General features: G+C 36.9%; 3 protein-coding genes and 1 long non-coding RNA gene across 5 annotated transcripts; all 4 read left to right on the top strand.

Annotated features, from left to right (window-relative positions):
• On the top strand, window positions 1–2,061 carry LOC120205439. Its single transcript, XM_039205315.1, has one exon. The coding sequence runs from the start codon at window positions 126–128 to the stop codon at window positions 1,020–1,022; it is 897 nt and encodes a 298-aa protein (XP_039061246.1). The 5' UTR covers window positions 1–125; the 3' UTR covers window positions 1,023–2,061.
• Window positions 2,062–2,584: 523 nt separating this feature from the next.
• Window positions 2,585–4,102, top strand: LOC120205423. Of its 2 annotated transcripts, none has more exons than XM_039205306.1 (4): window positions 2,585–2,728; window positions 3,308–3,421; window positions 3,535–3,930; window positions 4,067–4,102. In XM_039205306.1, the coding sequence occupies exons 1-3, from the start codon at window positions 2,602–2,604 to the stop codon at window positions 3,636–3,638; spliced, it is 345 nt and encodes a 114-aa protein (XP_039061237.1). In that variant the 5' UTR covers window positions 2,585–2,601; the 3' UTR covers window positions 3,639–3,930; window positions 4,067–4,102. The 2 variants fall into 2 exon arrangements, 1 of the variants encoding a protein (XP_039061237.1); XR_005524028.1 differs by lacking the exon at window positions 2,585–2,728 and adding an exon at window positions 3,108–3,189.
• Window positions 4,103–4,133: 31 nt separating this feature from the next.
• On the top strand, window positions 4,134–12,211 carry LOC120205426. The gene is made up of 8 exons (XM_039205307.1): window positions 4,134–4,256; window positions 4,504–4,566; window positions 4,658–4,985; window positions 10,069–10,928; window positions 11,023–11,292; window positions 11,403–11,514; window positions 11,594–11,660; window positions 12,081–12,211. Exons 1-8 carry the CDS (start codon window positions 4,134–4,136, stop codon window positions 12,169–12,171), a joined length of 1,914 nt encoding a protein of 637 aa, XP_039061238.1. The 3' UTR covers window positions 12,172–12,211.
• A 1,218-nt stretch (window positions 12,212–13,429) lies between these two features.
• LOC120205422 lies at window positions 13,430–15,048 on the top strand. Its single transcript, XR_005524027.1, has 3 exons — window positions 13,430–13,605; window positions 13,766–13,873; window positions 14,733–15,048. It is a non-coding gene; the product is annotated as an uncharacterized LOC120205422 (long non-coding RNA).
• The last annotated feature ends 317 nt before the right edge of the window (window positions 15,049–15,365 follow it).

The following is a 15,365-nucleotide window of genomic DNA, read 5'->3' as shown; positions in this document are numbered from 1 at the left end:
ATGTGCGGAGATCTGGGAGGCATAAGCAACATGTTTCTTGCAAGGAAAATTTAAGCGACGAGGGGGACACAATTAATCCACCCAAAAAGGCCAAGGGAAGTGGATCGCACTGTGCCACTGAAGAAATGGCTGATGAAGACAAGCCTGTACACAAAAATCAAGCGAAAGAAGATAAGAAAGCAACGGACCACAGAGAGTGTAAACGTTTTGAGGCGAGCTTACCCAATGGTAAGAATACTAGGGAAGCTTCTGCTGATGGTATCAAGGGAAATTCAAAACCCGCAGTTGATGATTCTGTGTCAAATTCAAGTTTGAAAGAAACAAAAGAGCCTGGGCCTTTTGATTTCCCCGACCCTGAGTTTAATGACTTCAACAAAGAGAAGAAAGAAGAGTGTTTTTCAGTAGGGCAGATTTGGGCTTTGTACGATACACTAGATGCCATGCCTAGATTCTATGCTCGGATCACGAAAGTTTTCTCGTATGGGTTCAAGCTGAGGATAACTTGGCTAGAACCAGATCCAGATGATGAGAATGAAATACAATGGGTCTGTGAAGGTTTACCCGCTTCATGTGGTAACTTCAAACATGGGGTGTCTGAAAACACTGAAGAGCGTATTATGTTTTCCCATTTGATATATTGGGAAAAAGGAACATCTAGAGACACCTATAAGATATTCCCAAGAAAAGGAGAAACTTGGGCCCTTTTTAAGAACTGGAACATCAAATGGAAACTTGGTGCCCAGAAATATGAGTATGAATATGTTGAGATTTTATCAGAGAATGCTGAAGGTGTAGGACTACGGGTTTCTTACTTGACTAAGGTCAAAGGGTTTGTGAGTGTCTTCTCTCCAGTGAATAAGGATACGTTTCTAATCCCACCTGATGAACGATTCAGGTTTTCACACAGGGTGCCATCTTTTGTGCTGACTGGTGAAGAGAGACTAGGGGAGCCAAAAGGTTCGTTTGAACTCGATCCAGCTTCTTTACCTGGAGAAATTTTTGTTTCCAAGGACTTGAAGTAGGAAAGTAATGGCAGAGATCCTAGTAGTTCATGTCCCAGTGATTCAGAAACGGGGAAGCCAATGGTAGGATCAAATAGTTCTGTTCCTTCAGCTTCGGCTTCGGCATCAAAATCCTTTGAAATTCCAGAATCAGAATTATACAGTTTTGATGCCGACAAAATAAAGGAAAAGCTCCGCATTGGTCAGATGTGGGCACTGTATGGTGATGAGGATGGTTTGCCAAAGTAATACGGTGAGATCAAGAAAATCGACTCCCACCCAGTTTTCAGAATATGTGAGATGGCTTTTTCCTATCCCATTGGACACAGTCGAGTGGTCTGATCCAGACATGCCAACTTGTTGCGGCAAATTTGACGTTAGAAACAGTTCCCAGGCCTACACCTCCACTGATTCCTTTTCTCATTTGTTAAAAGCCGAGCCTACTGGTTCGAAGGGCGAATACACCATCGTACCTAGAAGAGGCGAAATCTGGGCCTTGTATCGAAACTGGACTCGCGACATCAAATGTTCCGACTTGGAGAACTGGGAATATGACATAGTGCAGGTATTAGAGGATAACTATTTCCTCTTCAAGGTTCGTGTTTTAGACAAAGTCGACGGCTTCAATTCTGTTTTCAAGCCTCAAGTAAAAGAAAGAACGAACGTCACACTCGAAATCCCTCGGGTCAATCAGCTTCGTTTTTCTCATCAGATTCCGCGTTTCCAGCTAACCAATGAGAGAAATGGCAGTCTAAGAGGATGTTGGGGACTTGATCCTGCAGCATTGCCACCACATTATTATTCCTAATAGGTTTTTGAGTAGCAAGATCATCAAGTTTAATCATGTATTCCCTTTTTTCTACATTATGTGTACATTACACGATGCTCTACAGGTCAATGGTTTAAAAAACATAACATCATTTGGTTAATGCCTTAACTTCTGTAGGTGTAAAAGGATGCCCTTAAATCTTCATTGAGTCATGTTCTGATGTGAAACAATTGTAACATCAATATGATTTTGAGGACTTAATGTTAATTCTGTTGTAGTCATTGCAGATCAGTTGGATACAAGAAGACTTTTGTCAATTACATGTCTTTATGCTTAATTGTTCAAACGTTACTTTTGTTGGAATTGTACTATTTCATTCGTTAATGGAGATGATTGGAATGGAACAAATTGATCTATCTATTGATTAACTAATGTGATATATTAATTGACTAATTTGATTAGAGTAAATATTTATTATTAAAGCGATCTTTTTACATTGTTAGCAAAGTTTTTAATACTGATTTTATTCTTGATGTGAATGTATATTCCTTCACCAGGTTATTATTTTTTTTTTTGGCAGGAGCGTTGAGTGTACATGCGTTTTATTAATGATTAATTTTTAATATTAAAAAAATGAGCATAGTTTTTTTAAAATATAATTATATTTTATCAATTGCAAACAATTATTAAACTAAAACAAATTCCATTGAACTTGTACCCTTGTTAGAATTTAGAAACCACCTGAAAGCAGCAGAATAGTCTGTCCTCACTCTGCACCACCCAAAACCATAAAAAGCTTGTGTTGAATTCGCAGATGAATTGAAGTGAAAAATGGGCAGTATCGGAGACATCGATGGCGAAACCAAACCCTCCGAAATAAACCTAAGCACCGATTTTGGAAATGCCGAGACCCAGCCCTTTGAATTTGATTCCCAGTTTCCCCATTCTCTTTTTCCTGGTATGTTTATCTCAATCTTTGATTTTTTTTTTGCTTAATATTTTAGCATATTTGTTATTTATGCTTTAAATTATTTGAAAATTATGTGATTTCGAGTTTTAAAAAAATACACATAGGCGACGGGTGTGATAATGAATTAAACTTTCTACTAGATACAGTTCCTGTGGATGATAACAAAGTTCCAATTGAAGATGAATTTGACTCCCACTTTCCCGATTCTCCATGTCGTGGTATGTTTATCGCATTCTTTGATTTTTTTTCGCTTAATATTTTGGTATCATTAGTTATTTATGCTTTAAATCGTTTGAAATTTATGTGAATGACGGGTTTGAAAAAAATACATATAGGTGACAGGGATGACAATGAATTAAACTTTCTACAAGATACGGTTCCTGTGGATGATAACGATGTTCCAATTGAAGATGAATTTGACTCTCAGTTTCCCGATTCTCCTTTTTGTGGTATGTTTATCTCAATCTTTGATTTTTTTTTCACTTAATATTTTGGTATTATTAGTTATTTATGCTTTAAATTATTTGAAATTTATGTGAATTATGGGTTTGAAAAAAATTCATATAGGTGACAGAGATGACAATGAATTAAACTTTCTACAAGATACGGTTCCTGTAGATGATAACAATGTTCCAATTGAAGATGAATTTGACTCTCAGTTTCCCGATTCTCCTTTTTGTGGTATGTTTATCTCAATCTTTGATTTTTCACTTAATATTTTAGTATTGGTTATTTATGCTTTTAAATCATTTGAAATTTATATGAATTATGGATTTGAAAAAAAATACATATAGGTGACAGAGATGATTATGAGGATGATGTTGAATTAAACCTTCTACAAGATACGGTTCCTGTAGATGATAACAATGTTTCAACTGAGGATGAATTTGAGACCTAATGTCTGAACCTGGGTGAGGAAACTCAAATGTTGAACATTGGTGACGAAACACAGGTGTTGGATGATTCAGATTGCTGTGAGAATATGGAGACCCAATTGTTGGATGAATTCAATGTTGGAGTTGCTCTTGATAGTGAAGGTGAAGGAACAGATGGAACTGAGGTTTTGGATGATGTTGGTGAGTTCTGGGACGGTGAGGTAGTAATTAGCGATCATGGTCAATCGTTTGGTCAGGAGGAGAAGGAATGTTCGGAGCAATTTAATACACCTACTGACAAACAGAGGAGTTTGGGTATGTTTTATTTCTGAGTGTTTTTTTTTGGAAAATGTTGTAGTATTGGCCACGGATATCTTTATGTTCTGTATGCAAGGAAGTTGATCCTGTTGTCTCAACTGAAGTTATGATATTGTGCTGCATGTTTCTTAAGGAATCCATGTTCCTACTGCAACCCCAGATTTCAAAGCTGTGTCAGAACGGTAACCTGGTAATTTTATATGGCTTGTTCATGGTCGGGAATGCTTGACTTTCTTGATACGTTATGGCTCTATTTGATAAGCGGTTTGATAAACTTTGAAGCACTTTTGCTTATCCTTTGTGTTCATCCTGCATCTATTGCCGTAAACCTTATTTGCAAGATTAAGCTACCCGCATTAGTCAATACCTTTAAGAAAATTACTTGATTATGTTTTTCATCAATATTTGCACGCTATTCCTCTTTTAATCTAGATCGAATGTGACGATGAGTAATATTAAAACAATTTATTTTCTTACTTACCTCTCATTTGGAAGCATTATCATTTCATTCTCAAATTTTATTAAATACAGTCCTTCAATTTCTCTATTAACATTGCTTGTTTTCTTTAGGATCTGTCCGAAGGTTTACTTCAGTCAGTGCAGTGTCCATGCGGACCTCTGGTCTTGCAGCTCGTAATGTGGCATTACGACAAATGAACAGCAAGTCTTGTTCTATCCCGACTGATAGTCAGTTTTTAGACCAGTGTGCAGTCGATATTAATGGTTTAAATCCGGAAGTCATGGAGAACATAGTCAGGCACAAGATCAGGGTAATTCCGATAAGAACTCTATCAATTCCAGGGTTGGTTGTGCAACTGCAAGAAAACTTTTTACCGAGGATTGTTTTACTGAAAGAGAAGACTTGCTCGAGGTTCCCAATTGCGATGATCCATCAGCAGGTTTAAGTTACATCGACTCTCAGGAACCTGGGGAGTTATCACAAGCTAATGCACTTAATTTCATGGAAAGATTTGTAAATGATAATTTGATGGAACTTGATGATGAAATTGATTTGAGAAATAATACGGAGCGGAACTCGAAACTTATCTCATGTGCAATGTTGCGGAAGACGGCTATCGGATAGAGCAAAATCGCAACTGATAATTTGAGAAAATAAAAATGAAGATAAAAAGAGACAAAATTTACGTGGAAAACCCCTAAATTATATAGGGTAAAAACCACGGGCAACGGTAGAAGAATTTCACTATGAGAAAATAGGAATTACAATATTTCTCGATCTACCAAGGAGAAAACAATGATAATTCTCTCTTGATAAAAAGGAGAAAACAACTCTCAAGAAACTATCTAAATTCTCTCTAGTATTGGAAGAAAGCTAGAATACTTTGGGATGGTTTTGAAGCTAAATGAGTTAGGGTATTTATAGTTGAAGCTTAAGGACTAATTTGTAAATACCCTAAATTACAATGACTAAAATTAAGATTTTACCATTATTGATTTTCAACAAATAGCCAACCCTTTTTGACAAAATTGGTGGCTGCTACCGAAAGTGGCTTGGCCACTTGTTTATTTTTCAACAATCTCCCACTTGAAGATTTGATTGGAACAATCATATCGTCACACAATTCTTTCTACCTTGTACCATCATGTTGCTTATGTCTCTGACAGGCCACAAGAGGATCGAGACCAAGTAAATTTATCAGCGTTGATCGCCTTTGTCATGAAATCTGCTATGTTGTCTTTGGTATGGATCTTCTGCATATCTATTGTCCCTTCTTCCACCTTTTCACGAATGAAATGATACTGAACTCGTATGTGTTTTGTCCTTGAATGAAATGTTGGATTCCTTGCTAGATGCAAGGCGCTTTGACTGTCACAAAATAGAGAGACATACTCTTGATTGTGCCCAAGCTCCTCCAATAACATCTTCAACCAAATTGCTTCTTTACTGGCTTGTGTAGCTGCTACATATTCTGCTTCTGTTGTGGATGTAGCCACAACTGACTGCAACTTAGAAACCCAGCTTACAGCTCCATCAGCAACTTTGAACACATATCCTGTTGTAGATTTACTTTTATCAAAATCCCCTGCATAGTCAGAATCTACATACCCATTGATTAGTAAGTTTGATCATCCGTAACATAATGCAACATTTGAGGTCCCTTTGATGTATCTCAGGATCCTCTTTACTGTATTCCAATGCTCTTTGCCTGGATTCGCCATATACCGACTAACCACTCCCACTGCTTGTGCAATGTTTGGTCTTGTGCATATCATAGTAAACATTAAACTTCCCACTGCTGATGCATACGGTACTCGAGACATCTCCATCCTCTCTTCTTCACTACTAGGACTCATACTGGAGGATAATTTGAAGTTAATAGGAAGATGGGTAGAAATTGGCTTACAATCTTGCATGCTAAATCGTGACAAGATTTTCTTCAAGTAATTCTTTTGTGAAAGCCAAATCTTCCTATTACTTCTGTCTCGGTGAATTTACATCCCTAGAATCTTGTTTGCTGATCCCAAGTCCTTCATTTCAAATTCCCTAGCCAGTTGTGCCTTCAATTCTTCAATATGATCTTTGTTGGGTCCTGCAACCAACATGTCATCCACATACAACAACAATATAACAAAATCGTTATCACCAGACCTCTTGAAATAAACAGAAGGGTCTGCATTAAGTCTGTTGTATCCAAGGCACATAATGAAGGAATCAAATCTCTTATACCAACACCTCGGCGCCTGCTTTAGACCGTACAGAGATTTGTTCAACCTGCAAACCAAGTTCTTCTTTTCGTCTTCTTCAAAACCTTCAGGCTGGAGCATATAAATCTCTTCTTCAAGATTTTCATGAAGAAAAGTTGTTTTAACATCTAGCTGTTCCAGATGTAAATTCAATGTAGCACACATTGCCAAGACTACTCGAACTGTTGTTAGTCGAACCACGGGAGAAAAAATTTCATTGAAATCAATACCTTCTTTCTGAGCATATCCTTTGACCACCAGTCTTGCACGATACCTCTCCACTTGATCGTCACCATTTCGCTTGATTTTGAAAACCCATTTGTTACCAATTGGCTTCCTTCCTTGTGGTAGTGGCACAAGGTCCCATGTATTATTTTTATGAAGGGCTTCGATTTCTTCTTGCATCGCCATCATCCATAGTGAAGCATCTGAGCTGTTTATTGCCTCCTGATATGTTGATGGCTCACCGTCCTCTGTTAAAAGACAGTATGCAACATTTCCTTCTATAACATAATCTAAGTGCCAATTGGGACGTCTTCTCACACGATCTGATTGACGAGTTGTTGGAGCTTCAGAACTCTCTGGTTCTTGTTCATCATGTGCTGGTTCTGCTTCAGAAGAATCTCCTTGTTCAAACTCCTTTTCTACATGTATCTGTGTAGTCTCTGACTTTTCAGCGTTGTCATTGTCTTCTTTTCTTTGTAGCTTATCTTCTACAAAGATAACACCCCTGCTAATGATCACTTTGCGGGCAGTGGGATCCCACAAGCGATACCCTTTTACTCCATCAACATACCCCAAGAATTTGCATTTTCTGGATTTTAAATCCAGCTTTGAAATTTCTTGGGCGTTGTATATCACGTACACAATACTTCCAAATACATGGAGGTTTGAATAATCAACTGGTTTACCAGTACACATCTCCATTGGTGTCTTCAGCTCTATTGCAGTTGATGGAGCTCGATTCACCAAATAACAGGCGGTATTGACTGCTTCTGCCCAGAATGATTTTTTTAGGCCTGCGTCCCTCAACATTGCTCTTGTTCTTTCTAACAATGTTCTGTTCATACGCTCTGCCACTCCATTTTGTTGAGGAGTGTTCGCCACTGTGAACTGTCTTTTGATGTATTCTTTCCTGCAAAAGTCATCAAATTCTTCGCTTGTGTATTCTCCTCCATTATCTGTTCTGAAACACTTGATCTTATTTCCAGAATCAAGTTACACCCGCGCTTTGAAGTTTTTGAAAGTTGAAAACACGTCTGACTTCTTCTTAATAGGGTGCACCCAACATCTCCTGGAGTAGTCATCAATAAATGAGACAAAGTATTTTGCTCCACCTAGGGACGTTACTTGTGCTTGCCATACGTCAGAGTGAACCAATTCTAGAACACTTTTGCCTCTAGAATTTGATGTGTTGAATTTCAACCGGTGCTGCTTACTTGTTATGCAATGCTCACACAAAGGGAGTGATACATTTGTTAAGCCTGGAAGTAGCTTTTGCTCCACAAGGACTTTCATTCCTTGTTTTGACATGTGTCCAAGTTTCTTATGCCATAGCATTGCAGAATCTGAACTACATGAGGCAACAGAGGCTTCTGCTTCTAGCAATGTCTCTCCCTTCAGCATGTACAAGTTTGCATCTATATTTTCACCTTTCAGCACCACAAGCGCTCCACGTAACACCTTCATGATTCCTTTTCGTGTTTCAATCTTGCTAGCATTATTATCCAACAATCCGTAGGATAATAAATTTTTCTTCAGACCTTTCACGTGCCGCACATCTCGAACAACTTTAATTGTTCCATCATACATCTTCAATTTGATGGTTCCCACACCAACGATCTCTAAGGCATGATCATTGCAACTATACACAGATCCTCCTGAGACAGGTTCATAATGATGGAACCATTCTCTTCTTGAGGTCATGTGATATGTCACTCCCGAATCAATGAGCCATATATCTGTAAATCTTTTTCTGTCTTCCACGGTGGTTGACGCTTCACAGCATAGAGCATCTCCATCATCTGAAGTGTTTGCGGTATTGCCTTGTGGATTGGAGTTTTTATTTAGACTCCAACAATCATTCTTCAAGTGACCCTTCTTTCCACAGTGGTAGCACTTTAAATTCTTCTTGCTCCTCGACTTCGATCTACCATGTTTATGACTGCTGCTTTAGCCACGTTCTGTTGATCTCCCTCTCATCGTTGTTAACGCTTCTGCTTGTTGTAGATTTACTTGTCTATCTTCCTTGTTCTTGCGTCGATTTTCTTCTTGTAGAACAGCAGCTGCAACGTCATCGAAGACTAGACTGGTGACATTACTGTTTGTCAAGTTGATGATTAGTTGATCATACGAATCCGGTAGACTTTGAAGTAGAAGTTCAACACGTTCTTGTTCTCCTATTTTACAGCTTAAGGATGTAAGCTGGGAAAATAAGGTGTTCAGTGTATTTAAGTGCTCCGTCACTGAAGTAGATTCTGGCATACGGAGAGTGTACAATTTCCTCTTAAGGAAAATTTTATTGTGCAGTGATGTGGCCTCGTACAATTTTATGAGATGATCACATATCTCCTTAGCTGTCTTCTTCTCCTCGATGCTTGACAATACTTCATCTGCTAATGCTAGATGAAAATTTGCCATAGCATTCCCGTCCATCTCGTTCCATTTGATATCATCTGCGAAATCCACCGGCCTTTCATTGATAGCCGCTAGACACCCGTCTTTCCTTAGGATGACCTTCATCTTCAATTTCCACAATGAGAAATTTCTCCCATTGAACTTTTCAATATCAAATTTCGTTGTCATTGCTTCGTTTACGGATAGCTCCCACTATTTCACTATCGTGAATAGTTCTCTGGAACCTTCAAAGAATGGGTAATAACTTCTTACTTTCTTATGTTGGAGGATCCACCTTTTGGTGGCAACCACAAAGACAATAAGCATATATTACACACTCTAATTTGAGACCAATTGTTGCGGAAGACGGCTATCGGATAGAGCAAAATCGCAACTGATAATTTGAGAAAATAAAAATGAAGATAAAAAGAGACACAAAATTTACGTGAAAATTTACGGTAGAAGAATTTCACTATGAGAAAATAGGAATTACAACCTCTCTCGATCTACCAAGGAGAAAACAATGATAATTCTCTCTTGATAAAAAGGAGAAAATAACTCTCAAGAAACTCTCTAAATTCTCTCTAGTATTGGAAGAAAGCTAGAATGCTTTGGGATGGTTTTGAAGCTAAATGAGCTAGGGTATTTATAGTTGAAGCTTAAAGACTAGTTTGTAAATACCCTAAATTACAATGATTAAAATTAAGATTTTACCATTGTTGATTTTCAACAAATAGCCAACCCTTTTTGACAAAATTAGTGGCTGCCACCGAAAGTAGCTTGGCCACTTGTTTATTTTTCAACATGCAAAAGGGCCACAAAGTTTGGTCAAGAAAACTATTGAAAGAAGCTATGCTGGTGATGCGGGGAATTTTGAATGGGATAATTTTCTGGAGGATGATGGAGGGGGTGATATTTATCGTAGAATGAAGGAAGAATTCTATGGTAATAGAAGCCATTCATGGAGACCTTCTACCCACCCCCAGAAACGTAAAGGAAGGAAACTAGATAAATCTCTTAATGGAGACCAACCGAAGTCCGCTGATAAAATGACAGTTCATTCTGATTCAAAAGTACTTTTGTGCAAGTCGAAAGATAATGACAAGAAAGTACGAGAAGGTCAAATGAATTTTAGAAAAAATAATTCCAATGATTTTGATGAACAATTTAATTCGGATTCCTTGAGAGGGCAATTGGTAGCCACTGGGACAAAGATAGGTGCTGCTAAAGAACTAAATGATGTAGGTTTTGACACTCAGATGGCTGCTGAAGCTATGGAAGCCTTATTCTATGGGGAGACGGCTACTGACCCGAACTCTAATCAAGGTGTCCAAAGCATATCCAAGGGCTCCTCTAAAGGTTCATTTAGGGTAAAAACTGGGAAGAAAATTTCTTCTTCGTTAAGAAAGGATGTTTCATGTTCTGATGTAGCTCGATTTAGGAGACGATCCAAGAGAACTAAGCGAAGTGAAGAGTCTTCAGTTTTGATGGAGAAACACTCCAAGAGTGTAGGGAAGGACTGTAACATGGAGTTGCTTCTGCCAAAATTGAAGAAAGCTAAACTTCGTGGTGGTGGATCAATAAGGAAGCAACATCCTGAAGAGGTTCATACTACACCCATTGCTCATAGAACTGGGCAGTCAGTCAAAAACGTGGAAATGGCTGAGACTATGGTAAGTAATTGTAGAAAAGGTAGAAAACGGATCAAAGAAGCTGGTTTCCTTCAAGAAAGTAGATCTGGGAGTACGGATGTTGAGCTATCTGAAGTGTCAAAAGCTAAAGGTCGATTTTCTATATTGCATTCGAATCAAAAAAGAGAAAGAGCTTGGCTTTTGCATGCCGGTTTCTTTAGCACGTGCACGCAAACCGTTACTACAGGTAAAATTTTCTAGATTTACCTATTGCTTTGGCTGCTTGTTCCATCTCGATTTTCACAATATAGTGGAAGTTATGCAGGGTCGGAGAGTTTTAATCACCCCAAATACGAAGCCTGGTAAAGAAACAATATTACGTTTGGTGACCACAGTTCACGGTCAGGTATATGGGGGGGGGGTTCCCTTCAAAATTCTCTCGAAAATACAAATGCATGGATGTTTTATCATGAAAAATCATTTCCCTTTTTATGTTATCTGAATCAACAATTCCAGGCAGTTGAGAGAATTGGCAGATCTGCTATGAAGGATGACAAATTCCCAGATGATTTGTTGGTTCTATCTTGCGAAGAAGATTATGAAATTTCTGTTCGTTTCCTCGAAATAGGTAATAAGAGTTTGTAAATTAGCTCCTTTATGGCTTTTCTGCGAGTTTTTATTCGAACGTTTTGCCGTTATGCTTTCAGGGGCAGAGATTTTTAGTTCAGAGCTGCTACTAAATGGAATAGTTACCCAGAAGCTGGATTATGAGAGGTTTGTACCATATCACGATGAAAACATCATTCTTCCGGTTGCTTTTGTTACAGTGGAGCACAACTCGATTATATTGCTTCGATTTTTCTTCTTTTTTCTTCTTAAAGTACTCGTGTTCAACCTATATCCAGACATGGGTAGGGGATTTGAACCCTTCGAAAACCTTTCAAATACACGAAAAACTTTTTTTTTTCAAAAAAGAAAAAAAAACATACATGTGTGACCATGTCTGAAACTCTCATCTTACTCCGAGCAACATATGTCAACCATGCACATTGGATGAAAAGTTCTTTATGCAGACCCAAAATTTTGTACCATTGTGTTAGTTATTTTATCAGATGATTGGTTCATTTTTCTGCATTGGCTAAGATATGATGAACAGTTTGCATTCCTAACATATATATACACACACACTTGTAGGCATCGGCTCTTCGAAGATCACGTCGGACGAACCCGATCTACCGTATGGCTGAAGAAAGACAATAAGTTCCTCCCTGTGACAAAAGTGTAAATGAAGGTTCCTGCTTTCTTCTTTTTCAGCTTCCTCCGAATTTTCTCCGGCACAGTGTTTGTAGGCATAGAATTTAGAACATGGTTATCTGCAGCAGGGATTTAAATAGCTGCCATTTTATAGCAGTAAAAGTGTCGTCCAAAAGTGTTATTACACAATCGTGATACCTATGATCACAATAACACCTGCAGTACAACCTGAAAACGCGACTGCACCCGCAATTTAAATCTCTTATATGCATTCTTGGGATCAGTTAGCTGCATATGGTAAATGCTTAAGATATATGCTTGTTTCATTTCCCCCCTGTAATTTTGTTAGTTAATATGACATTATTTATATATTTCTGAGAAATTAACTATCATTTTTTTACGATAAGAAATGATATTATCAATTTGAATATACTAATAATATTACCGAATATTAAAATAGATTAGATTTTAAATCTTAACAGAGTAGAATGATTAAAATAATATTTAAATTCATCAACAATATAATAAATGTAGAACTTTCTTTAATATCTCTTTTCATTTCACATTATATTTTGAATGTTTGAGTTTTTACTTTTTTTTTTTATGTATTTTAATACCAGCAATTATTAATCTTTTTTATTTTTAGACGGAGTGACTGTAATGTAATTATAAGATGATATATGTTCATATTTTTTTTAGTTAATTGATAATAGATACACACATCTTGCTGACGTAACTGTTCGAATCCGAAATTTCTAGAAAAAAAATTATATTACCTTTTATCACCGAGCTGATTTCATAAAGTTTTTTTTAAATGATTTGTTATTTTTTTTATATGAATTTATAAATTTTATAAACTTTTTATACTTTATATATATATTTAGAATTTTAATAATTTTTAGATAATTTATTGATATTTTTATATTGTATAATTTTTAAGGATAAACTACGTCATTAGTTACCAGATGATTACCTCTTTTCTATTTTAATTGTCAAATTAGTTTTTCAACAAAATCATAATATTGCGACTTTTTTTGTTATTTTCATCATTAACTATTAAAAATTAACAATAAATAATTTAATTTATTTAATAAATTTAACTCATTATCATTGCCACTTAATCTAAGTGACTTAATTCAGTTGATTAAACATCATTTTTTAAAATAAAAATATATATGATCCTTTCTCTTTAACATATTTTTTTAATCCAGTGATAAAATCTGCCATATTTTACTCACCCAAAAGTTGAAAACCCTTTTTTTTTTCATTTATCTTTCCGTTCTCTACACTGCGAATCCAAGAGCCAGCCAGCCACCCATCAATTCATTTTGTGTCGCCGATAAGGACTCAATCGTCGGTGCGGCCGGCTAGTGAGACGCTGTTTCCGGTTAAAGGGAAACCTCAGTTTGCAAATCCTGGCTTCCGGGCTCACTCCTGTTTCATTCTCTTTCTCAAGCCACTCGAGGTAACTTCAATTTCATTTTCTTTGTTCTTTTTGAAGTTTTAGCTAATTAATAAATATCAGTGCTCACAGTTTATATTTCTCTACTTAGTACATTGTAGCTTGATCAGAGTTTTGATTCTTTCGTTAATGTTCTAACTAAGCGGGGAAAAAACATTTGCAGCTAAAAGGAAAATGGCAATAAAGTTTCTTGATTGGTACTTAAAGATTGCAGTTGGGTCAGCTCTGATTGGAGGTTCCATGGAGTTATTCATGATCAAGACTGGCTTCTGTGTGAGAACTCTCCATTTTCTCTCCCTTTGGTTTATCTGAATTAATTCATTTCAGCATTTTATGATATTATTCATCAAAACCTAAGAATTGTAGTCATTGATTTTCCCTTTCTTTGGTTGCCTGTTAACTTGATACATATCTTCAAGGAGATATGTGACATAAACGAGTACGTATCCAACACGAGTATGTCCAATTCGTCTTTTTCTAGTTTTTTCGCATATTTAGAGATTGAATCCCTATTCGGATACGGTACTTACAGAAAAATGATGGAGCAAAGTGGTATATTAGTACCATATTATTGTTGTTAGTTGCTGGATTTTCTTGGAGTTATTTTGATCTTCTCAAGTCTTAATGCTAATCAAATAAAACTTTTTAGCTCTAGGGTGGTTTTGTTTTCAAAATTTTCTCGTTGTAATGTACGGTTAGTTTTAAATTCTAGGTCATATAATGAATACGGAAAAAAGCCGGTTGCATCTGCAGAATCTGATATTCTTATTTCTAAGTGCTAATTTCCTATATTTATGTTAAGCGTAGATTAATGTCAGTGTTTGTAATTTAAAGTAATGCCTTACTGCGATTAGTCTATGACTGTATGATTAGTGACAAAAAACCATTGGTGAAAGTTAGTTTCAATGGATGCTTAATGATGGGTTGAAAGAGATTTGGTTTGATCTGTTATCTGAAATCCATGGTAAATGTAAAGGGAGATGGATAAGAGAATTAACTATTTCGAGGAAAGATAATAACCCAAGTATCACTATGATATGGTTATATTTACGATTTTGTATGTTCGTCGAGTCAGTTGCCATGTTTTACATTTAATTATTGATTGAACCGATACCTTTTTTGTGTTGTAGATGATAAAGTGACTGTTCTAGAGTCTGAGAAGCTAGCTTGGGAGAATTCCCCTGAAGCTCAGGCAATGAGAGAAGCTCTTAATCCTTGGAGAAATCATGATGCACAAGAAAGAAAAAGTTCCTAATGGAGCCACATCTGATTTGTTTTGAATAATAGTTGTCGCCGGCACAAAGTGTGGTGTGTAACTAAATACATTTTCTGGCGTCAAGAACTAACCGACCGTTCTGAGCTTCGATGCCTGGTTGGACATTATTTCGGTTCGATACTTTCTTACAACTTGTCTTGTAGGTTATTTATTGAGAGGCTAAATTTCGGAATGAATGCAGTCATGAAACATGATTTATGTGTCATTTTTTTCTTTGTTCATGTGATCAATATCCGTGTTGGATGCTGTTGTGTTCCCTTGTCTGCGATCACGTCATTGGGCGATTAACAGAACTTTGGAAGCGATTGCCTTCCGTCCTTCCCTTTATCGCTATTCTTGGAACGACTTATGGTGATTGATAACTCAGCTCGTTGAAGGGAGATTGAAACCTTTAGCTCATCAGAACTCACCCATAAGTCCGAGTAACATAGGTTTCTAGCGAAGAGCGTCAATGCCTCAACGGAAAGAAATGGTATTAGAGCATTAC

This window comes from Hibiscus syriacus, unplaced genomic scaffold, assembly GCF_006381635.1.
Source record: "Hibiscus syriacus cultivar Baekdansim isolate YM2019G1 unplaced genomic scaffold, ASM638163v2 tig00012476_pilon, whole genome shotgun sequence".
NCBI lineage: Eukaryota > Viridiplantae > Streptophyta > Magnoliopsida > Malvales > Malvaceae > Hibiscus > Hibiscus syriacus.
Note: the sequence above shows the minus strand (reverse complement) of the source record. Positions and strands in the feature narration are given on the sequence as shown.

What these genes read in the sequence shown, in the direction of transcription:
- LOC120205426 (XM_039205307.1), top strand. Translation starts at nt 4,134, where the DNA reads ATGGCTTGTTCATGGTCGGGAATGCTTGACTTTCTTGATACGTTATGG. An exon ending in TTCATCCTGCATCTATTGCC is followed by an intron (nt 4,257 to 4,503) that starts GTAAACCTTATT and finishes TGTTTTCTTTAG; the next exon opens with GATCTGTCCGAAGGTTTACT. An exon ending in TGGAAATGGCTGAGACTATG is followed by an intron (nt 10,929 to 11,022) that starts GTAAGTAATTGT and finishes AGCTATCTGAAG; the next exon opens with TGTCAAAAGCTAAAGGTCGA.
- LOC120205423 (XM_039205306.1), top strand. Translation starts at nt 2,602, where the DNA reads ATGGGCAGTATCGGAGACATCGATGGCGAAACCAAACCCTCCGAAATA. An exon ending in TCCCCATTCTCTTTTTCCTG is followed by an intron (nt 2,729 to 3,307) that starts GTATGTTTATCT and finishes AAATTCATATAG; the next exon opens with GTGACAGAGATGACAATGAA. An exon ending in TCCCGATTCTCCTTTTTGTG is followed by an intron (nt 3,422 to 3,534) that starts GTATGTTTATCT and finishes AAATACATATAG; the next exon opens with GTGACAGAGATGATTATGAG.
- LOC120205439 (XM_039205315.1), top strand. Translation starts at nt 126, where the DNA reads ATGGCTGATGAAGACAAGCCTGTACACAAAAATCAAGCGAAAGAAGAT.